General features: G+C 41.2%; 1 protein-coding gene across 3 annotated transcripts in view; it reads left to right on the top strand.

The window, feature by feature from the left end:
* The window catches only part of DNAH5 (dynein axonemal heavy chain 5), a 319,273-nt gene that overhangs the window by 288,074 nt on the left and 7,718 nt on the right, over positions 1-23,481 (top strand). For all 3 annotated transcript variants that reach the window (XM_085001716.1, XM_085001717.1, XM_085001715.1), the window contains 8 exons: positions 5,815-6,060; positions 10,218-10,437; positions 12,363-12,568; positions 13,413-13,616; positions 15,413-15,628; positions 17,233-17,445; positions 20,122-20,274; positions 20,974-21,205. In XM_085001716.1, the coding sequence (XP_084857842.1) occupies positions 5,815-6,060; positions 10,218-10,437; positions 12,363-12,568; positions 13,413-13,616; positions 15,413-15,628; positions 17,233-17,445; positions 20,122-20,274; positions 20,974-21,205 (1,690 nt within the window). The remainder of the gene's footprint in view (positions 1-5,814; positions 6,061-10,217; positions 10,438-12,362; positions 12,569-13,412; positions 13,617-15,412; positions 15,629-17,232; positions 17,446-20,121; positions 20,275-20,973; positions 21,206-23,481) is intronic.

The raw sequence follows: 23,481 nt of genomic DNA, 5'->3' as shown, positions 1-23,481 counted from the left end.
AAATCTATTCTAAGTTGGTCTGATAAGCCCAAGCTCCCAATCCCTCCCGCTCCCTCCCCCTCCCATCAGGCAGCCACAGGTCTGTTTTCCAAGTCCATGATTTTCTTTTCTGAGGAAAGGTTCATTTGTGCTGGATATTAGATTCCAGTTATAAGTGGTATCATATGGTATTTGTCTTTGTCTTTCTGGCTCATTTCACTCAGGATGAGATTCTCTCGTTCCATCCACATTGCTGCAAATGGCATTATGTCATTCTTTTTTATGGCTGAGTAGTATTCCATTGTGTATATATACCACCTCTTCCGAATCCAATCCTCTGTTGATGGACATTTGGGTTGTTTCCATGTCCTGGCTGTTGTGAATAGTGCTGCACTGAACATGCGGGTGCATGTGTCTCTTTTAAGTAGAGTTTTGTCCAGATATATGCCCAAGAGTGGGATTGCTGGGTTGTATGGAAGTTCTATGCATGGATTTCTAAGGTATCTCCAAACTGTTCTCCATAGTGGCTGTACCAGTTTACATTCCCACCAGCAGTGCAGGAGGGTTCCCTTTTCTCCACAGCCCCTCCAGCACTTGCTATTTGTGGATTTATTATGATGGCCATTCTGACTGGTGTGAGGTGGTATCTCATGGTAGTTTTGATTTGCATTTCTCTTATAATCAGCGATGTTGAGCATTTTTTCATGTGCTTGCTGGCCATCTGTATATCTTCTTTGTAGAAATGTCTATTCAGGTCTTTTGCCCATTTTTCCATTGATTGATTGGCTTTTTTGCTGTTGGGTTGTATAAGTTGCTTGTATATCCTAGAGATTAAGCCCTTGTCGGTTGCATCATTTGAAACTATTTTCTCCCATTGTGTAAGTTGTCTTTTTGTTTTCTCTTGGGTTTCCTTTGCTGTGCAAAAGCTTTTCAGCTTGATGAGGTCCCATGGGTTTATTTTTGCTCTAATTTCTATTGCTTTGGGAGACTGACTTGAGAAAATATTCATGAGGTTGATGTCAGAGAGTGTTTTGCCTATGTTTTCTTCTAGGAGTTTGATGGTGTCCTGTCGTATATTTAAGTCTTTCAGCCATTTGGAGTTTATTTTTATGCATGGTGTGAGGGTGTGTTCTAGTTTCATTGCTTTGCATGCTGCTGTCCAGGTTTCCCAGCAATGCTTGCTGAATAGACTTTCTTTTTCCATTTTATGTTCTTGCCTCCCTTGTCAAAGATTAATTGACCATAGGTGTCAGGGTTCAAAGGGTAATATTTTAAAGGAGAATTTCCTTCTAAATTCATGGCTCAGTGGAAACGAATCTGACTAGCATCCATGAAGATGCAGGTTTGATCCCTGGCCTCGCTCAGTGGGTTGAGGATCTGGCATTGCCGTGAGCTTTGGTATAGGTCACAGATGCGGCTTGGATCCTTTGTTGCTGTGGCTATGGTGTAGGTTGCAGAAGCGGCTCAGATCCCGCGTTGCTGTGGCTCTGGTGTAGGCCAGTGACTACAGCTCTGATTGGACCCCTAGCCTGGGAACCTCCATATGCCTCCATATGGTGTGGCCCTAAAAAGACAAAAAAAATAAATAAATAAATAAAAGAATATTTAAAATGTTAATCTCAATGATAATTGTCAAGTAGGTGTCTATGTAATTTTCTAGCAATACAATTATGAAAAATGGAAAAATAAAGAACCTATATGGACTAAGGTGTACTTTGGGGCTCAGTGAGTTAGTAATTTTCTTTGATCTATGTGGTATATTGAGAGTGAATAAAGAAACCATGTTTTTAACATGGGCACATAGGTCTACATAAAGGTGATGTGTTGTTCTTTCATCTCGTTTCTATATTAACTAAAAAATGAAATGGTTGCTCCATTTTGCTAGTAGGAAAATAATGTTCCTTGAATGGAAAGAGTGTGCAGGTACCAGGGAGGGGAGAGACCAGAGGGAAGCATAGTGTTTCCAAACCTGTAGTTCTTTCCCCAGAACATGTCACAAACCTCGATGCAAGGGAATAGGTTGGGGAGTTCCCATTGTGGCGCGGTGGAAACGAATCTGACTAGTATCCATGAGGATGCAGGTTCGATCCCTGGCCTTGCTCAGTGGGTTAAGGATCTGGCATTGCCCTGAGCTGTGGTATAGGTCACAGATGCGGCTTGGATCCTTTGTTGCCGTGGCTATGGTGTAGGCTGGTGGCTGTAATTCCAATACGACCACAAGCCTGGGAGCCTCCATATGCCACGGGTGCAGCACTAAAAAAGAGCCAAAAAAAAAAAAAGCAAGTAGGTTGGCCTGAAATTTTTTGAATAGTGCATATGGTTGAGACAGAAGTCCTGTCTCCAAAAGAACCATCTTTTCAATGACTTTTAATCTGCTGCCCTACCATTGTGGAAGTTTATTCACCAAACAGACTGGTGGTATCTCAACCTCACAGCTAAAAGTTAAACTCTAATATTCACGGACATTGATTTTTTACAGACTTCTTTAAATAAGCCATAAAGTAGCAATAGGCTGGAGTTTCTAATAGAATGTAGGACGTTTTTTCCCTTCACTCTCCAGAGGGAGTGTTAAAAACATATGGAGTACCCACCCTCAGACCACCTTGGTGCCAGGAAATCATGAAAACCGCTACACTCAGTGATTTATGGAGAAAAGAAAAATGGGTTTTGCCACCCAGGGCACTGAGATCACCCTTCCTTTGGTTTTTCTTCTCCACTTCATTGCTTTTATCCTGCCCAAATGAATTGTCAAATAGTTGCCTTATTTAAGGGAAGTGTGGAAGGTTCAAGCAGACTTTTCTTTCTCTCCTTTTTATTTTTTTCATATAACACTTCCTTGGGTTCAATGCTGAAATTTAAGTCTCTCCTACTCCTTTGTAACTTTGCCATCTTCACCCTGGCCTCTGTCATCCTTGACTGACAATGGCCATATCCTCCTATAATTCATTCCTGCCTACTCTAGTCCATTTTGTATATTCTAGAAGAAAGGCAGTATCATTATGGTATTCCTTTAATGGTTTCCCATGCCTTATTTTATTTTATTTTTGGTCTTTTACACCTGTGGCATATGGAAATTCCTGGGATGGCATCAAATTGGAGCTGCAGCTGAGGCCTATGCCACAGCCACAGCAATGCTGGATCTGAGCCACATCTGCCACCTACACTGCAGCTTGCAGCCATGACGGATCCTTAAACCCACTGAACAAGGCCAGGTATTGAGCCTGCATCCTCACAGACACTATTTTGGGTTCTTAACTTGCTGAGCCATGACAGGAACTCCTTCTCATGCCCTTATGATAGCTACCAAATCTTAAGCAAGATCTAGAAGGCCCCTTGAAAAAATACTCTCTTCTCTGAAGTTCTTATTCTCACACTAGATTCTTTTTGTGATTTTCAACCAGACTCCTTTTGGGGAAACAGATTAGAAGGTCTAGAGTGTAGACACATTCAATCCCTGTTCTCCATAAGCAGCATTAGGCTTGTTCTGAGCATTTCTGGTGAGTATGTCTGCCCCAGTCAGGGGACATTTAAAAGCCTGGCTGCAAGAACAGTGCACTCCAAGGGTATCTTATGCTACTGCCTGTTTGTGTACAACTGGTGAGCTAAGAATGATGGTATAGTTTTAAGTGCTTGGGGGAAAAAAACACAAAGAATAATATTTTGTGATATGAAAATTAGATGACTTTTGAATTCACGTCTATAAGGTTTTATTGGAACATAACCATACACATTTATTTATGGACTGTCTGTGGCTGCTTTTGTGCCATAGTGGTATATAGAGTTGTTGCAGTAGCACCTGTGTGGCCACCAAAGCCTAATATATTTCCCACCTGGTCCCTGATGTATGTAACAGTGGGTTAGTTCATAGCTTGGTTGGTAGTGTTTGTGTGGAGTCAATGCTGAGTTCCATGGCAAGATTGGCCATTCTGAGCTCCTTGTCCTTGCTGTTCCTGAGTACAAAGCACCTGGGTCTTGACAGAGATGCTGTAGTGATGGCAGATACTGGTGCTGAGAAACAGCTGTGACTTGTGGAACACCCGAGTGTCCATCTTTGAAGTCCTTTTGAGTCACAAAGCATACTGCCTCAGTGGCTGAATGTGTATACAGAGTAGATTTTTGGAGAAGCCAAAGAACATGTCAGACAAACTTTTTAAAAAAATTAAAAAAAAATTTTTATTATAGTTGATATGATGTTTTTTTCAAATTCTGCTATACAGCAAAGTGATCCAGTTATATACGTGTATATCTTTTTTCTCATATTATCTTCCATCATGTTCTATCACAAGTGATTGGATATGATTCCCTGTGCTATACAGCAGGATCTCATTGCTTATCCACTCCAAATGCAATAGTTTGCATCTATGAACTGCAAACTCCCAGTCCATCCCACTCCCTCCCCCTCCCCCTGGCAAACACAAGTCTGTTCTCCACGCCCGTGATCTGTCTCTGTTTTGCAGATAGAGTGCCTATCAGAAGGATGGAAGAATGTGTAGGCATTTATGTTTTGGTTAGAGAATTCAATATAGGGTCTGGCCAACCTGAAAAAAAATATTGACAGCTAGACAAATAAGTGTCATCTGGTGCTCTAGATGCAATTGGACTAAAGTCTACCTTCTCAGAACTTCTGCCAAGCACTAGTAAAGGAGAGAGAGGGTCATATGTTCATGAGTCAGGGGCCCAGGCACTGGTTGGTCAATTCATTGCCACGGACAGAGTCCTGCCAGTCAGGGCCCTGGCTGCCACTTCTTGGACCGTTGGGAAGCCAGGTGTGGTGCTTTCCCCAAAAGTCATTTAAGGATCATTGCTAAGGGAGAAAAACCTGGGCACTGTGCCAAACTGGTATGCCTCTAAATCTGCCACTAATATTGTGGCCTGGGTGTTATGGATTAAATCTTTAAAAATATATAAAATAAATCAATAAGCATGCAGTAACTTTTATTCAATAAGTAGTCATTCATCAATAATTATCTATTTGTTAATACCCATTAAATCCCAGGCATGATGGAGAACAGACTTGTGGTTGTCAAGGCGTAGTGGGGAGGCAATGGGATGGACTGGGAGTTTGGGGTTAGTAGATGCAAACTATTATATTTAGAATGGATGGGCAATGGGGTCCTACTGCACAGCACAGGGAACTGTATCTAGTCTCCTGGGATAGACCATGATGGGAAATAATATAAAAAAGAATGCATCTATATGTATGACTGAGTCACTTTGCTGTACAGTAGAAATTGGCACAACATCGTAAATCAACTATGTTTTAATTATAAAATTTTTTTAAAAATACCTTTTTGGGAGTTTCCTGGTGGCTCAGTGGATTGATTGAGGATCTGGTATTGTCACTGCTGTGGCATGGATTTGATCCCTGGAACAGCCAAAATAAATAAAATAAAATAAAATACTGTTTTAAAATAAAAAATAAAATACTGCTTACTTGTTTATTTGAATGCATATACTTTTTTCCTTTAAAGAATCCTCAATATTAGGGTTGCCTAACATTTAATTTTTTTTGTATAGCATGAAGCAACCAGGGCACTGAAACAAGTCCCAAACAAGGAGTCAGCCAACGTGGGTTCTGATCTTTTAAATGTGTGATTGTGTTTTCAGTGAATTAAGTCAGCTTCCCAATCTATGGGATGGGGATTCAAAGACAAAGAAATAAGAAGAAAAAAGCCTCTGTCACATTTTCCTGGCAAGGTTTCTGTGGGCATCATTGGGACAACCACAGTGAATTACACACATGAGGGAGAATGAATGAATTTGGGAAACCACACTGAATTACACACATGAGGGAGTTGGTACTGGTTTTGGTGACCCATGTACTGTTTTTGGCAGGCCCGCAAGTACATCATGGATGCCATGGGTGAAAACTATGCAGAAGGAGTTATCCTGGACTTGGAAAAGACATGGGAGGAGTCTGATCCACGGACACCACTCATCTGTCTCCTGTCTATGGGCTCAGACCCTACAGATGCCATCATTGCCCTGGGGAAGAGATTAAAAATAGAAACCCGCTACGTGTCCATGGGGCAGGGCCAGGAGGTCCACGCCCGCAAGCTCTTGCAGCAGACCATGGCAAATGTGAGGCTAGATGTCTACTTTTGGGTTCTATTGTTGATGTTACAGGCTATAGGATAGCAGTGCAGAAAAGAACATTTAAATCGTCGAGTTTAAATTTATGTGGTATACACATATATATATATATATATATATATATATTTTTTTTTATGGCTGTACATGTGGCATGTGGAAGTTCCTGGGCTAGGGGTCAAATTGGAGCTGCAGCTGCCAGCCTGTGCCACAGCGACAGCAACACTGGATACCAGCTGTGTCTGTGACCTGTGCCTCAGTTTACGGCAACGCTGGATCCTTAATCCACTGAGCAAGGCTAGGGATCCAACCCGCATCCCTGCAGAGACAATGTCAGGTCTTTAACCCACTGAGCTACTTCAGGAACTCCTATATCATATTCTCTATCCTAAACAGAGAAAAAGCATGATATCAGTTAGAAAATTGTCATGGAAAAATGAATACAATTTAAAACTTTTTCTGCTGAGCTTTAACATATGGAAAACTTGACCAATCAAAATATCTTATTTCCCAACCAGTGTGCATAACACTAAACCCCACTCCAGATCCCCAACCCTGTGTGGGGTCCATAGCTCCCTCTCTCGACCACATGCTCCAGCCCCTCCGTCTCTGCTCTTGGACCCCACAACACTCCAGAATCCACAACACCATGCGTCTCTTGGATCCAAAAAGCATAGTCTGTGCCCTGGAGTCCCTTGGACCTGGCCCAGATCCCAGAGGCTAGGTGTCTGCCATTACCCTGGGCTGGTACCAGAGGTTTTAGGAAGCCTGACTGACCTGTTGCCTTCCAAGTGGGCTTCTGGAGCCCTTTGAAGCCTGCAAATTCTACAGTGTACAGAGCAGGCAATGGGGCTGGAAGCCATATGGTGACCCTGCTAATGGGCCAGTCAAGTCCAGAGCTGAAGCACTTTTAAGGACTTTAGTTAATTGAATGCAGAAGTCCTGTTTCATCTCTAGAACTCAAGCTCCAGGACAGGACACTTGTGTCTTTACTCTGGTCCAGGCTTCTCTGCAGTGTCTGGCTCTGCCCAGAGGATCCTTCCACCCCTGCTCCCCTCTTCCTCCTCACTCTGGCCAAGCAATGGTGGCAGAACCACTTGGCTTCTCATTCCTGCTGGAGAACATGCAGTCTTGGTCCAGATGCTTCCCTGGTCTGTTTAAAACAGACCCTGCCCCTCCTTCCCTGAGTCTGAGCTCTGCCTCCATATCTCAAAGCTCTTTTGTGTCCTCCAGGGAATCTGTTTGCTGAGAGCAGAACTGGCTGAGTCCTCCCAACCCCCAAACACCAGGCTCACCATGAAAGCACTAGAGTCTAGCTGCTGACTCTAGAACTTTCCCACTGTGCTGCATCCTGATCCCCACCCCCTGGGCTAGAGCTGAGCCAGCTGGCTCTAGAACCTTCAGATTCACCTCGAAGATCTTTCACTCTCGAGCTGGCCCCTGCCCCCAGCTTTGGTGAAAAGGAGGGTTCCCTCAGGTGTGTGCTGTCTTGTGCACTTAGTGTGCCCTGGGGAGGGCAGAAGGCATGTGATTTAAATATGTGTAGAGGAGTTCCCATTGTGGCTCAGCAGAAACGAATCCGACTAGGAACCATGAGGTTGCGGGTTTGATCCCTGGTCTCACTCAGTGGCTTAAGGATCCGGCGTTGCCGTGAGCTGTGGTGTAGGTTGCAGACGCGGCTCGGATCCCGCGTTGCTGTGGCTCTGGCATAGGCCAGTGGCTGCAGCTCTGATTCGACCCCTAGCCTGGGAATATGCCACAGCTGTGGCCCTAAAAAGCAAAATAAACAAATAAATAAATAAATAAAAATGTTTAGAGATGAAAAAATACATCTCTACTTAAGAGTCACAGTCTGGTCCTACATGAAGGCTTGGTGGACCTACGCCCTGACCTCTTTTTTCTCTTGCTCTCCTTCTCCCTCTCCCTTCTTCCTCTAACTGCCCCCATTCCTCCTTCTGCATAGTACTGTACTTATAACAAAACACTAGCATTTGCAAGACCCTTATTTAACTTGAATTTAAATAAATAATGGCGTAACTAAAAATTACAGTTTCAGGTGACTAAATTAGAATTTAAACAGAATATTTTTAGCTTTAAACTTATCCATGTTTTCTGTTTAGTAGTTTAATTTCACGTATCATTTAAACATATCTTTAGGGAGTTCCTGTTGTGGCTCAGCAGTAACGAACCCATCTAGTGTCCCTGAGATCATGAGTTCAATTCTTGGCCTCACTCAGTGGGTTAGGGATCTGGTGTTTCTGTGAACTGTGGTGTAGGCTGGCAGCTGTAGTTCCACTTCATCCCTAGCCTGGGAACTTCCATGTGCCATGAGTGCGACCCTAAAAAGACCAAAAAAAAAAAAATCATTATCACCTTACTTATGACTTGTCCAAGACAGTGTTTTTTTATGACAGGATGAACCAATATGCAAGCATAGCAAAGCAGATGATCTGTTCACTTAGAAGAACACAAAACATTTACTGCAGAAAGGGTAATGCCAAAGAAACACCTTGGCTAAGGGATTTCTTTCTGTGGGTGAAGACTGAAGCGTCAGAATTCTCACCTAAGAATTTAGGACTCCCCTGTATGGTGGGTGAAAGAGAGCATCTTAAACCTTTTTTAGTGTTACATTTAATATTTAATTCCTCTTTTTTTTCAAATTTTGAACAGTGCCAATTAAATTTTCATAGGACAAAAAACATTTATTCAGCGGTGCTATATACTTTTGCAGAAAATGTAAGGGAGAATATGTGACATTCCAAAATAATCAGTTTTTTAGTGTAACTCAACTAAGATTTTAGATCTGGTGCTTTGTTTCTTGGAAGGGAAGATATCTCTGGCTACACTAATAAAATTTAAATAATCCAATGTCATGGAGTCAAGAAAACAACTCAAAATTATGGTCTGGGTATTGTAGATATTTTAGCAAAAATATTCTATAGCTTAGTTATTGAATAAGTTATTATTGCATGACCTCAATTTTTGCCTGTGTTGCTTTATACAAAGGAATCTTCTTGTGCTCTTAGAACAATTTATGCAAGAGATATGACTTACTCTTTTCTAAAGCTCTTGTTCTTGGTGTGGTTAGATTCCCCAGAAAACGTTCTGTATTCTAGAGGGGTATGCCCTGTTGGCTGTTTTCTGGAAACTCAGTGGGAGAAGGGAGGTCACAGGTCTTCAAATTCAATAGATAAACTTTTTTCCACCTATTTTCAGTGAGGTTCCTGTACGCTTAATAGACTTTTGTCCTCCACTGTAAACCCTGTCTGTTTTGCCTTCTAAAGAAAATCAATTTGCAGTTTCCTGGTGGCCCAGTGAGTTAAAGATCCGATACGGTCACTGCGGTTGCTCAGGTCGCTGCTGTGGTGTGAGTTGGATCCCTGGCCTGGCAACTTCAATCAACTTTCCATCTTTTATTGGGGAAATATGTTGGGAGTGTGGACGTTCAGTCCAGTACTAGGCCACCATCTCCCCCTCTTCCAGAGGGACCTTTGTCCCCTATTCTTGAGTGTGTGGGAAGTTATACGGTGTAAATCAGATTATGTCTCAGCTCTCTCTGAATGCCAGGTTAGAGTTCAGCTTTCTTGAGTCTGTTTCGAAGGTTATTGGTATTGCTTAAGCCCGCACTGTCTTTGTCCTTCAGCGTTCTTGCCTTTAAAAAAGTCCCTTCCTTGTAGTTTGTTTGCTTATTTATGTATTTTTATAGCTGCACCCATGGCTGGTGGAAGTTCTTGGGCTAGAGATTGAATCTTAGCTTCAGCTTCCTCTTGAGCTGCTGCAGTCAGATTCTTAACCCACTGCGCCATCACGGGAACTCCCTTTTCCTTGTAGTTTTGATGGAATCTGGGGAGGGAACTGAGTGAAACAGATGTTTTCAGTCAACCATCATTCCTTGAATGTGTTATCTTTTCTGTTTCACTTTGGTAGTTTTCATGACTCCTACCATATACTGTGGGACACATACACAGAACAAGAAAAAAAGTAACTTATCTCAGATAAACATGATTGTATCCTTTGATTTGACCTAGATTATTTTAAAGTGGTTAGTGTGCTTTACTATTAAATGTTAATTTCTAAAGAATGTACTAATTTAAATCTTTGGGTGAAACACAAAATAGCCCAATTTTCATTTATTGTTGTTGACTTAGGGAGGATGGGCCCTTCTGCAGAACTGCCATCTGGGACTGGATTTCATGGATGAACTCATGGACATAATTGTGGAAACAGAGCTTGTGCACGATGCTTTCCGCCTGTGGATGACCACCGAGGTTCATAAACACTTTCCCATTACCCTCCTTCAGATGTCCATTAAATTTGCCAATGAGCCCCCACAGGGCCTCCGGGCAGGACTGAAAAGAACATATGGTGGTGAGTCAAGGAACATTTCCAAGTTTATAGGCGTTCGTGTGTTTAAATTGTTTTCTTCAAGGAATTATGAAAAAGGGAGTTCCTGTTGTGGCTTAGCAGATAAGAACCCAATATTGTGTCTGTGAGGATGCAGGTTCGATCCCTGGCTTCACTCAGTGGATTAAACTCCGGTATTGCAGTATTGCCGCAAGCTGTGGGGTAGGTCATAGATGTGGCTCAGGTCCAGTGTTGCTATAGCTGTGGCATAGGCCTGCAGCCGCAGCTCTGGTTTGACCCCTTGCCTGGGAACTTCCATGTACAGCCAAAAAAAAAAAAGAAAGAAAAAGAAATTATGTAAAAACAATTATAATAAAAAAAATTTGAAAGAATAAAATTCCTGCTAAAGCAAAAAAAAAAAAGAAATTGTATAGCAGGTATTAGTTAGGATTAGTTGTAGCACGTGGTCTTATTAGCTACCACGGTGGTGAGGGACTGGGCTCCTCTGTCCTGCTCCAGCTGGAAAATCCTCTGGAAGCACTAGGGCATCTGAGCTCAGAATTCCCACCTTCAATTGTTCCTATTTTCCCAATATTGCTCTACTCTGACCTCGGCTCTTCTCTGCTAGATACCTGCCTTTTTATGTTAACATCTAAAACAGATAATGCTGTTGCTTATGGTCTTCAGGCGCAAGACCTAAAGGAAGGTGTCAGCCTCTTTTAAGAGGACGGGCTGAAATGAAATTAGGTCCTCTGCCTCCATGTCCCGAAGCCGAGGGTCAGGATGTCAGAATGTGAACTAGGTTAGAAATCAGACCATCCAAATCAACCAGACTAGACTAGAAATCAACCAGTCCAAAATGCCCCTCTTGTCACAACAGGAACTGAATTTACCATCTTTACCTTGGCTCCCTCTGTTACAGAGCTTCCCGTCGGAGACTCATGCTCACAGAAAGAACGTGGAGCTCAGAGTTAGAAAGCCTGATCCCGGTCCTACCTGAACAAATGCTTTTTCCCTTGGGTGCTAGCGGCTCAAACAGCCTGAATTTGCATTATCTCAAGTGTAGAGTAGAGGCGATAAATCTATTGAGGATAATTAAGATAAATTTAAATTAAAATAGTGTATTTTATCATCGTCATCAGTAAATCTGAAAAATCTCCAAAGAAATTTTTTTTGAATTTCTAACAAGGCTCAAATTTTTGCCAATCTACAAGGTAGTGTAGAGTGTAACATGGATATGGAAGGATGATGTCAGTAAAAAGAGATTGCAAATGAATAAATTTATAATTGTATATAATAAATACATATTTATATAATCATAATTATTATTTGGAGGCTATACTCAGGTTGCAGTGGGCTTCTATATACACTGTTTTGATTACTATTAAATTGTCAGTAGAGTACATAGAAGCCCATTGCAATCTGAATACATGTCTCTAGTAATAATAATAATAATACCTTTATTATTAGTAGTAGTAGCAGTAGTGTTGTAGTAATAGTACTAGAATTTATTTTACTGTCATTATTCTTCCATCTCTTTTATCCCCAAGTTATCTTGCTTTTTTGTGTGTGTATGTGTGCAACTTCCAGGGCCAGGGATCAAACCTGTGCCACAAGAGTGACTAGAGTCACAGCAGTGACAATATGGGATCCTTAAGCCACTGTACCACTTGGGAACTCCCCACATTGTCTTATTAAGTTAGCAAGAACTTGATCCTGTATTAGCAAGCCCCCACTCCCCTCCAATCTCTTTGCATATTTTTCAGAGAGCAATAATACCCTCTGGTTACCCCAAAGTTAAATTATAACTGTCATATGAATATGATAAAAATAAACAAGATAAATGAGGTTTAATATCAGGAATTTGAAAAAATAACAACTCATAAAAGTAGTAGAAAATAAAGATGTTTGAGAGATGATACAGTTTTTTACCCAACTGACCACAACAGGTGTGAGCCAAGACCTGCTGGATGTGAGCTCCGTAGCGCAGTGGAAGCCCATGCTGTACGCCGTGGCTTTCCTCCACTCCACTGTCCAGGAGAGGCGCAAGTTCGGCCCCCTGGGCTGGAACATCCCCTATGAATTTAACCAAGCTGACTTTAATGCCACGGTGCAGTTCATCCAAAACCACTTAGATGACATGGATCTCAAAAAGGTATTGTGTGCACACTGCTTCCTGCTGCTGGTAACTGTGGATTTGGGTCCTTGAGCTCACATGGCCGCCCAGCCTTGGGGTAAATCCTCTAAGAGTGATGATTCCTGTGCTTGAAAAGACCTCTTCTTTAAGTCATAGCAACTTGGGTCACACTAGCCTCTTGATTTCAGGGGAGAAAATGAACCAGTTTTGATTATCTTTTTATTTCTCAAAGTTATTTGACATTACATGTAAGACAACCTAGCAGGGTCTATTGGAGGGATGGGGGAATGAGTGAAGAAGCTTGTGGGTTTTTTTTGTGTGTGTTTGGTGGCTGACACCACAGCCACAGAAACTCGGGGTCTGAGCCACATCTGCGACCTACACTCTCAGCTCATGGCAACGCCAGATCCTTAACCTATCGAGTAAGGCCAGGGATCGAACCTGTGTCCTCATGGATGCTAGTCAGATTCATTTCCACTGAGCCACAATGGAAACTCCAGAAGCTTGTTTTTAAATCCTAAAAAGTGAAAAGTTGAGAGTCTGTGCTTCCTTTTGAAGAGTGTGATTTTTAAAGAAAGGCCTCAATATTCTCAAAAAATAAACATTTTTTTTCTGTTGAAATTAAAGTATGGAACCCCATGGAGGCACCAAGGGAATCTTTCAAATCATGAACGTAGAGCTTTGAGTTACCCCTCCTGTTTGCCTATTTGGTTTTCTTTCTGCATGTTTCACATTGCCAGGGAATGCATGAACGAATGGGTAAATGACATTGGTGACAAGGAGCGCATGGGTGCTACTTGACAGGGAAAATGGGGATGGAACAGTAGTCAGGTGTGCACAATCATTCTATCCATTTTCCCAGGGTGTCTCCTGGACCACTGTCCGCTACATGATAGGAGAGATTCAGTATGGAGGCAGGGTCACTGATGACTACGACAAGAGGCTGTTGAATACGCTTGCTAAGGTTTGGTTCAGTGAAAATATGTTTGGCCCAGATTTCACCTTTTACCAAGGATATAATATTCCAAAATGCAGCACGGTGGATAACTACCTTCAGTATATCCAGGTTTGTCACCTTCAGAATTTCATGCCTAGAGCCAATAGCTGCGGCCAGTTGGCTTTCTTGATATTTATTTATACTGTATGTACTTCTTTGCAAATAAATTTTAATGGTGATATACACTGAACGTGGAAGGTTCCAAATACCACAGGTGTTTTCTTCATATGTTTCTATTCATCTAATGATTGAATGGTTTATGTTTGTTCTGAGTGTGTGTTTTGTGTGAATTCCTTCCTTTCCTTCCCTTTTAATGCCCCAGGGAGGAATATTCTTTGAGAAGATGATAGATGGGGAAGAATTAGAACTGGGGACCTACACAAATCCCCTGGAGTTCTCTACCTGTGAGACTTCAACTACCTGAGGCTGCAATGGCGGCCTCTAGATTCAATCACTTCTATTTTTCAATCTACTTGCCTTATCCCATGGCACCTGTTCCTTTATCCCGGCCTAATGGGAAGCATATGAATATTTTCAGGAATGCACGCTGTATAAGAGCTTCCTCTAAGACTGGGTTTCTCAGCCTTGGCACCACTGACTTTCAGGGCTGCATCGTTCTGTGCGGTGGGGGGCTGTCCTGTGTAGAATGATTAACAGCATTCCTGGCCTCTAACCACTAGGGGTCAGTAGTACTCCCTACCCAGCTGTGATGATCTAATCCATCTCCAGACTTGGTCAAATGTCTCTGGGGGGAGGGGGGGGTAAATCACCTCCACTTGAGACGCGCTGCTGTAAGAAGGAATATGGTTTTGACAGGAAATTTAGAAAAAAAAATCTGATTTGTGCTTTAAGGCAACTACATTTTCTGCCTCCATACCTTGAGTTCATTAGATCATTGTTTAGCGATCTCTTTTGCCTCTAAGATTTATCTCAGGGTGAACAAACTAAAGTACAACAGCCCCCAAGAGCTGAATTTATGAGTATATTTAGAGATTCTATGATATATAAAGGTAATGAGTTCATCATCTGTTACCACCGCTACACTTTTACTCATTCAAATCATTTGTCTCAACTGTACTGTGCCTTTAAATCATTAGCACTGAATAGAAGAAGTGCTTGGGAAGGTATAAATTTAGGTCTGCCTGTCCCTATATTTCTTTATATATGTCTCCTATCACAGTGAATTTGAAGTAGTCCATAAGAAGAATTGTGTAAAAAGGAATAAAGTCAAGGCAAGGGAGGGAAAATATAAAAGTCCAAGATACAATTCACACATAGAAATCAATGTCAAATTGTAGGTAATTGTTTTTTTCAAGAAGCTGAAGGGGTACTTACTTGGTAGTTCTACTTCTCATTATCTCTTGCTGTCTGTTTTTCTCTCTAGCTTTGTTGCTCTTTCAATATTTCTCGTTTTTCCTGGTCTCTCTCTCCATGGGAGGGTACATTTCCAACCTCTGGTCTTATTTTGGCCATAATTGCTAAAACTGTCATTTTTACTAATTATTAGTTATACAACATATATTTAAATAATTGGTTTGAATTAGATGAGACCTTCAGAAAGCAAGATACCAACCCATAGTTCCCTTTCTATCTTACAAAGACATTAGGAAACAAGAGAATGTCCTCTTGATTAAATTTGCTTGAGGTGCAGATGTTTAAGAACCATGAGCCTACTGTGTGAAATTTTTTTTCAAGGCAACTTTTGATGCTTTCCTGGAGACGTTACAGAGATTGGAGCTTGTCACAAATAAGATGTAGTATGTAAATGCTTATCGTCATAAAAACGTGGTTATTTCCTAAGACAGTGTAATTTAACCAGTGCTTGCATCAGCAGGCTGTGCTTACCTGGGCTATTTGTTGTTCAGAGCTTGCCAACCTATGACAGCCCTGAGGTGTTTGGTCTGCACCCCAACGCCGACATCACCTACCAGAGCAAGCTGGCCAAGGACGTTCTGGACACCATCCTGGGCATCCAGCCCAAGGACAGCTCTGGTGGAGGGGACGAGACTCGGGAGGCGGTGGTGGCCCGGCTGGCTGATGACATGCTAGAAAAGCTGCCCCCAGACTATAGTCCATTTGAAGTGAGTTGATGACGTCCTGATAAAACAGCAGCTGTGTTTGTGTCGGGTTGGTGGTGGTGGGGGGGGGATGAGGGAGAAGGGAAGGGGGCAAAAAATAATTTTTCTAAAATTAAAAAAATTATTTTAAAAACTCACTTCCTGAAGAACCAGAAAAAGAAGCGTTTGAGTCTATATATGTGGTCATTTCAAAATAGAACTAATAGTGAAACCTGAGGATAATGGTAATCTTCATAATTAAATCACAAGCGTGTACTGATGGGTTAGGATTGCTTTTTTAGAATATCCCCTTGAGGCACTTCACATGGTCATTTGTTCCAAGGAAAGTGATGTATTCTTAGTGTAAAGCACTGCTTATTAAAAAAAAAAAACAACAACCCTATATTGTGTAATTTAGTGCATACCTTAAAACTCAGGCCTTCTTCATTTCAGGAAATCTATAGTTATTAACTCTGCAGCTTCCTCATCTCATGGATTTTTAAAATTGATTTGTCTTTTTAATATGCAAGGAACTTCTAGGCAAAAATTGATGGTCATGACAGTTAATTTTTAAATATGTTTTAGCAAATACTGTGAAAATATTTACCCTGATCTCGTGTTTAAATCTTCAGTAAAAGCAAAAGTGAGTGGCTTCCTTTCTGTGTAGTCTTAAGAGATGACCCGGAGTAAGTGTGACTTTTGTCACAGGACCACTGTGTTTCTTTGTAGATTTCCCTTTCCACCTGGTTTTCAGGAGGAAGTCTGCAGCGTTTTGCTTCTTTAGTATCCTATTCTTCTCCATGAAGCCGGTCACTTTGGCTGCTAGGACCACAGACTGAACTTGAGGAACTCTCACCAAGGGACTCATTTCCTTTGGGAGAAACTCTGATCATGTGGCTAGCAGAAAATCAATACTGCTATCAGTTTTCATAAGCACCTTTCATTATAGCATCGGGAGAGCAGTTATTCATGTCTAACAGTGTTTGAAATATTGACAAAGTGGTACAAATGCCTAAAATATAATCATAATTATATAAATAAACACAGTAAGTATGGAGTTTTATGTTTTCTTTTTTTTTCTCCTGAATTTGCGTAAGATAAAGCAACTCAGCCTGGCTTGATACCTGATCCACAAAAGACTCTGAATAAATACTCATAAGATGGAAATGAATGAGTGGATGGATGCTTTTGATGGGAAAAACAGGAAGTTTTTAAAATGGAAATCTAGTGTTTTGAGGCAGCCAACATTATGGTTGTGTATGTGTACATATCTGCTTGTGTGGGTTCATGTGTGTGTTTGTAAGGCTTGGATTGCCAGTAGGTGAATGTTTCCCACTAAGTGCAGTTGCTATTTGTTTGGAAGGCTGAGTGGTTGTGGATCTAGATTTTATATTCTTCTTTGAATTCATGGCTGCCTGTCTTCTCCCACATGGAATGAAAAATCAGCTGGTCATCCAACAGATGTTGCTTTTTAAATTTCTTCTTTGTTTTCTGGCAGTGGAAAAAGAAGTAACAGCTCACTATTTATGGAACTATAAAATTTGGGAACCTTTCTGAAGCCCTAGGGTACCAGTTACATAACATCAGTAGCTGGCTGGTTTTTCATGTGCTGAATGTCTCCGTGGCAGGTGAAGGAGAGGCTGCAGAAGATGGGGCCCTTCCAGCCAATGAACATTTTCCTCAGGCAGGAGATAGACAGAATGCAACGGTTGCTCACCCTGGTCCGAAGCACCCTGACGGAGTTAAAACTTGCCATTGACGGCACCATCATCATGAGCGAAAATCTACGAGATGCGTTGAATTGCATGTTCGATGCCAGAATTCCTGCTCAGTGGAAAAAAGTACGTTTAAGTTGGCTCTTATTCTGCCTAATCATTTTATTGCTGTGATTGGCAAGTGAAAAGCATGTAAGGATAATGTTACTTAAGAGCATTCTTTTGCTTAGGGACTAATCCCCCTATAGCTCTTTTCAGACTGTAGGTAGGGGAGGCAGTTATTTATCATCGTCCGCATCTCAGCTTCTCTGCTAGGCAATTTCTATGCATTACTTCATTTAAATCTTGCAGTGCATTACCTTCATTTTTATAGATGAAGACCTTGAGGTTTTGGGCAGGGGGGAGTTGTTAAATATTTTTCCCAGATCACACATTTAAGAAGTCGCAGAATCAGAATTTAAACGCAAGCTCATGGACTTCAAAGCTTATGATGTTAGATTTATAGGCAGGAATGTTCCTTAACATACATGTATATCAAGAGTTGTACTGGGGAGTTCCCATTGTGGCTCAGCGGTTAACGATTCTGACTAGCATCCGTGAGGAAGCAGGTTTGATCCCTGGCCTTGCTCAGTGCGTTAAGGATCAGGCGTTGCCGTGAGCTGTGGAGTAGGTTGCAGACGCGGCTCGGATCCTGCATTACTGTGGCTCTGCTGTAGGCCAGTGGCTACAGCTCTGATTCAACCCCTAGCCTGGGAACCTCCATAGGCGCGGGTGCAGCCCTAAACAGCAAAAAAAAAAAAAAAAAAAAAAAAAAAAAAGTTGTACTGAAGAGAAGCACTTTTCCTCACTTTGTCTGTAAACATGTGAGCGTGTATCTCTCAAGATAGTAATTTAACAGTGTGCTTACTGATCACATGCTGGTAACGGTGTGCTGAATGACAGATGTGGTTTTAAGAGAGAATTTTCTACTTGGAAAAGTAGAACAAGTACCCAAGTGTGTATATAGAGGAGTTTGCTGGCCATGGCACTGGAGATGCTGAAGGTCTCATGGAAGGACTTGGGAGGGATGGGGAGTGGGGTTATCCAGGGAGGGCAGCATATGGAGATGAGTTTGCGTCCCGGGGTGACTGGAACCGTTTGGAAGTTACTTAGGTAAATGAGACTGTGAGACAGGATAGAGTTAGAATTCAGTATCTCAGAAGAGACTGGCTTTGTGCTGAGACTCTGTCTCACCCAGGGCTTTGGCAGATTGCAAGTCAGTGGGTCTTAAAGGCAGTGTATAGTAACTGGGGAGTCATCCTCTACTTTTTTTTTTCTTTTTATGGCCACACCTGCAGCATGTGGAAGTTCCCAGGCTGAGTCGATTTGGAGCTGCATTTGAGGCCACAGCCATAGCCACAGCAATGCCGGATCTGAACCACATCTGCGACCTATGCTGCAGCTTGCAGCACTGCTGGACGCTTAACCAACTGAGCAAGACCAGGGATGGAACCCTCATCCTCATGGACACTATTTTGGTTCTTGACCCACTGAGCCACAACGGGAACTCCTCTATTGTCTTCTCCATCTTATTTGATGGTACCACCGTCCATCCCTCTAATCACATTGCTTAAAAACTCAGAATCAGCCTTGACAAGACCCCTTTCTCTCCTCACCTTCAAAAAATTCATTTTCTGTCTTAATCGGCTCTTCTCATTGCCAGTGACAGAGAAAGAACATACTTGGTCCCTGGCCAAGGTTCATTCCCCACTAAACCAGCTCACCCAGTGTGGTCAGCACCTGAAGGCTTTGAAACAGGGACGCTTGCCAGGACATCCCTTCATTAATGGTTCTCTGTACTCTTAGATTAAAGCTAGTATAAACACATCTCTTTCAGTTAACACATCTACAAAGATGTGATAGAATGAGTTCCCTCATTTTTAAATTAAAATCTTTTTTTTTTTAAATTCTTCTCAACTTATTATTAGTCTTTGGGAATCTTGGTGTCTCTTAAATTTCAGATATTTGAAATTTAAGTGGTTTATTCAAGTTGATGACTACATTTATTTATCCATAAAATAGTGCGGTTATAGTAAAATGTTATAAAATATGAATCAGGGATACCTGCCAGTGTGTCTGCTGATAACATTAATGACATATCCAGGCCAATTGTAATAATAGGAATTCCACATGTGAATTCTGGCAGAATGATACAGGCAATGAAGGCAGTTAATGTGTTGCTGGTAAAGAAACTTGTGTTTCCATTTCCAGCTCTTCATTGGAGGGAATAAAAGTGCATTCTAAAAGACAAAAACTTCAGAAAATGACTTGTTTGCCTCATTAAAAATGATAAGTGGAGAAAGCTTCTACAATTCATCATTCGTAGAATCTATCTGAAACTACTGATGAGCCCACGAGCACATTTATGTAAATAGAAATCCTGTTTTATAATTTATCTATTGAAAATGTAGCCTAAGGAAAAATAGTTAAAACTGTTAAGTTTAATTCAATTAACTGCTTTAATTGCTTTATGGCAGACTTGGTCATGAGTATATTCTATTGACAGCAGATGCCCTGAACAGCAAGCCAAGCTGGATTGGTCTGGAATTGATGCGATTAGCTAATTTGATCATATTTCATATCATTAAGGAAGAAGAATAATTTGGAAACTGAAATGTCAGAACCCAAGGGAAATTTAAGTCTTAGGGACTTCTAAATTCTAAAAGTGAAATTGATATTCCATCATTTCTTTCTGTGAATATAGCCAGTTACACAGCAGAGTTAAACCTGTATTAATTCACTCTTTTAATGTATGCATTTCAGGTTTCTTGGGTTTCAAGTACATTGGGTTTCTGGTTTACTGAACTTATAGAAAGAAACTGCCAGTTTACTTCTTGGGTTTTCAATGGCCGACCCCACTGCTTCTGGATGACAGGCTTTTTTAACCCCCAAGGATTTTTAACTGCCATGCGACAGGTAACAGATTTAGCACCTGTTGTGCTATTATAATTTTCTTCTACCAGCCTTTCTTCTTTCATTATAATTTTAAAGAGTATAATAAGACAGAGAATGATTGTCTTTTTTTTATACCAGCCATTACTTTGTCTGCACATAAATCTAGCAGCTTGTTCTCAGGCTGCTAGCTTGAATTTCAAAATATTAGTTTTATATTTGACTTGATCTTGGATTTCTTTTAAAGTACAAGTGGTTAAATTAAGACATGAGGGAGTTCTTGTCATGGCTCAGCAGAAACAAATTGGACGAGTATCCATGAGGATGTGGGTTTGATACCTGGCCTCCCATAGTGGGTCAGGGATCCGCCGTTGCCGTGAGCTGTGGTGTAGGTCGCAGACCAGACTGGCTCAGATCCTGAGTTGCTGTGACTGTGGTGTAGGCCAGCAGCTGTAGCTCTGATTTGACCCTTAACCTGGGAACTTCTGTATGCCTTGGGTGAGGCCCTAAAAAGCAAAGCAAAACAAAACCAAAAAAATAAAAATAAAAATAAAAAATTTGGCCATGGGCATTGCTTATGAGAGTATCTTTTTTAACTCTTTGAAATGCTATCCCCGTTCCTTCAAATTTGGGGCTACACTGTCATCACAGCTATGCTCTTTATGTTAAGACAAATCTCTAGTTGCTAATTTCATGCTTTGCCTCTGCTCTTGCCCTGAGTAGGAGATAACTCGGGCCAACAAAGGCTGGGCTCTGGACAACATGGTACTTTGCAACGAAGTCACCAAGTGGATGAAGGATGACGTTTCGGCACCTCCCACAGAGGGTGTCTACGTCTACGGCTTGTATCTTGAAGGTGCTGGCTGGGATAAGAGGAACATGAAGCTCATTGAATCCAAACCGAAAGTACTCTTTGAGTTAATGCCTGTCATAAGGATTTATGCAGAAAACAATAGTAAGTTGTCTTGTGCTTTCAGGGAAGGTTGGTATTATCAGGAAGGATGACATTATACAGGATCTTGCTATTTTTGTTATGAGATAAGGATTATATTATGTTATCAAGTGGTTCCACAGTCATACCTATGTTTAGTGAGTACTTACTGACAGCTAGGCTCTTTCTTGAGTGCTACTGGGAGGCAATAGTTCTAGATAGTTCTTGCCTATCTGATAAAGCAGATGAAATATAGATAGATACTTATGATGTGTTAGCTGATGAGGTACAAAATGAGTATAGAATAGTTAGTAAGTGAGAGAATGAGGTAACAGTGGGATGAAATGCTCAGGGGCTGGATCTCAGAGGCCATTGGCCTTGGATGGGCTTAGAAGGATGGATGCAACTTATATGATGAGGTAGGGAAAGTGGTGGAAAGTGGCCCCACCAGCTTGGAGATTTAAGCCAGGTATAAGTTCAGATTGAATTCTGGGACATTCAGCTTAATCCAGTAGCTAATGATACAATGCTGAGTTCACATTTCTGCCTATGAATGTGCTAACACTTCTTGAGGCACACATGTCAAAGCAGAAACTTTGATGAAGTTATCAAAGCTCCATTGACAAGTCTAAAAATGCCTAAACTATTTTCCATTGTTGACCTGATGTTTTCTAGAGACTTTTGTTGTTGCATTTCACTCAGCTAACTTGTCCACAGCAATAACCACTATTCACCATATAAGAAGATTCCCTGTTTTTTTTTTTTATTTTCCCTTCTCAATAAAAATTGCATATATTTAAGGTGTACAACTTGATGGTTTGATATACATTACATAGTGAAATGATCACTCTAAGCCATAAACTCTAGAGGTAGCCATGATGGTGGATCCCAAGGAAGTACTAATTTTATGCCAGAAGCACAAAATATTTTTCTTTAAACATGTAAGGGATAAAATAATCTCTCTTTAGAAGATAGCTTTTAGTATCTCAATTTCCTTAGATAAATATCACATTTGTAAACATGTGTCAAGGGAAGAGAGTCTATAAACTTGGAGTATTTGTTTTTTAAGCAAATGTTTGCTGGATGCCTAATATATACCAACCACAACTTTAAGTGCAAGAGACAAAGATAATTATAAACCAGATCAGGCTCACAGGGGACTCACAGTCTAGTAATGGAGACTGATAAGTAAATAAATAATTAAAACAGAATTTGATACACATTGTGATAGAGATGCTCTTAGGTATTCAGACAGGAACATAATTAGGTCTGGGAAGTTGGTGGAGGCTGCTTTTGTGATGTGCTTTAGAGAACAAGAATGAGCATGATTGGCCTTTAGAGTTAGATTTTTATTGGCAGAGGGAAATAGCTTTAGTTCACTGGCTCATCCAATTAATATTTATCTGATATGACCATTTGACATCCTCTACTCTAGTTCTGGGAATGTAACAATGGAAAAAAGTTAGGCAGAATCCCTATTTGCGTGGGGCTCTGTCTCAAAGAGGGCAGGTTATCCAGAGAAGAAGCAAATAGAGTCAATTGCTGTCACTCAAAGAATCTATATGTATGAGTTTGCCTACACTCTAAAATTTATTTGTAACCCCCAAAGCAACGCTTGTGGCACTTTCATGGTCTCTCATAGACAGGTACAAAGCAGCGAACAGTTTGAGTTTCTCGACATGTGTGTTCCCAGCTGAGGTTGGACAAGCCTGTGCTCTGTCTTCTTGTTTCAGCTCAGATTGTAAACAGGCATCTTTTTCATGGTCTATTGAATGCTATGCTTTTTCACATTTTTCTCCTTTTCATTATTGAAAACGGCCCCTGAGTGTAGTGCTGAAATGCTGTCTACTGTTCCTGCGTGCAAGAAGGTGGTGGTGTGCCTTATGGAGAAGATAAGCTTGTGTTTGACCAGCTTTGTCCCAGAGCTGTTGGCCTTGACTTCAGTATTAATGAATCCACAGTGTATATGGAAGAGGTGACTTTAAACAGAAACCCACATAAAACAATGTTATATATGGATAGGCTGATGGACATGCCATGACCAGAGGCTCTCAGGAACATGACACTGTATTTCCCCTAGGAACTGTCAGTAATTCAGAATTCCCAAGACTCTAGATGAGTAAGTCCCTCAAATAATGAGGATTGAGTGTAAATGAACAGACTGATTTTTAACGGTTCTTGTTTCTATGAAGAACAAACCCACAGTGTGTCAGGGAGTGAGAGAGTTCAGAGGTTCAAGGAAGGCTTCGTTGAGGAGAGAACATTGAACAGTGAACTGATATCCCTGGGGCATAGGCAGT

The sequence above is a fragment of the Sus scrofa genome, chromosome 16 (genome assembly GCF_054392235.1).
Source record: "Sus scrofa isolate SSC_HxYL_T2T_F1_AM1 chromosome 16, Sscrofa_HxYL_maternal_Yorkshire_Landrace_v2.0, whole genome shotgun sequence".
Taxonomy (NCBI): domain Eukaryota; kingdom Metazoa; phylum Chordata; class Mammalia; order Artiodactyla; family Suidae; genus Sus; species Sus scrofa.
Note: the sequence above shows the minus strand (reverse complement) of the source record. Positions and strands in the feature narration are given on the sequence as shown.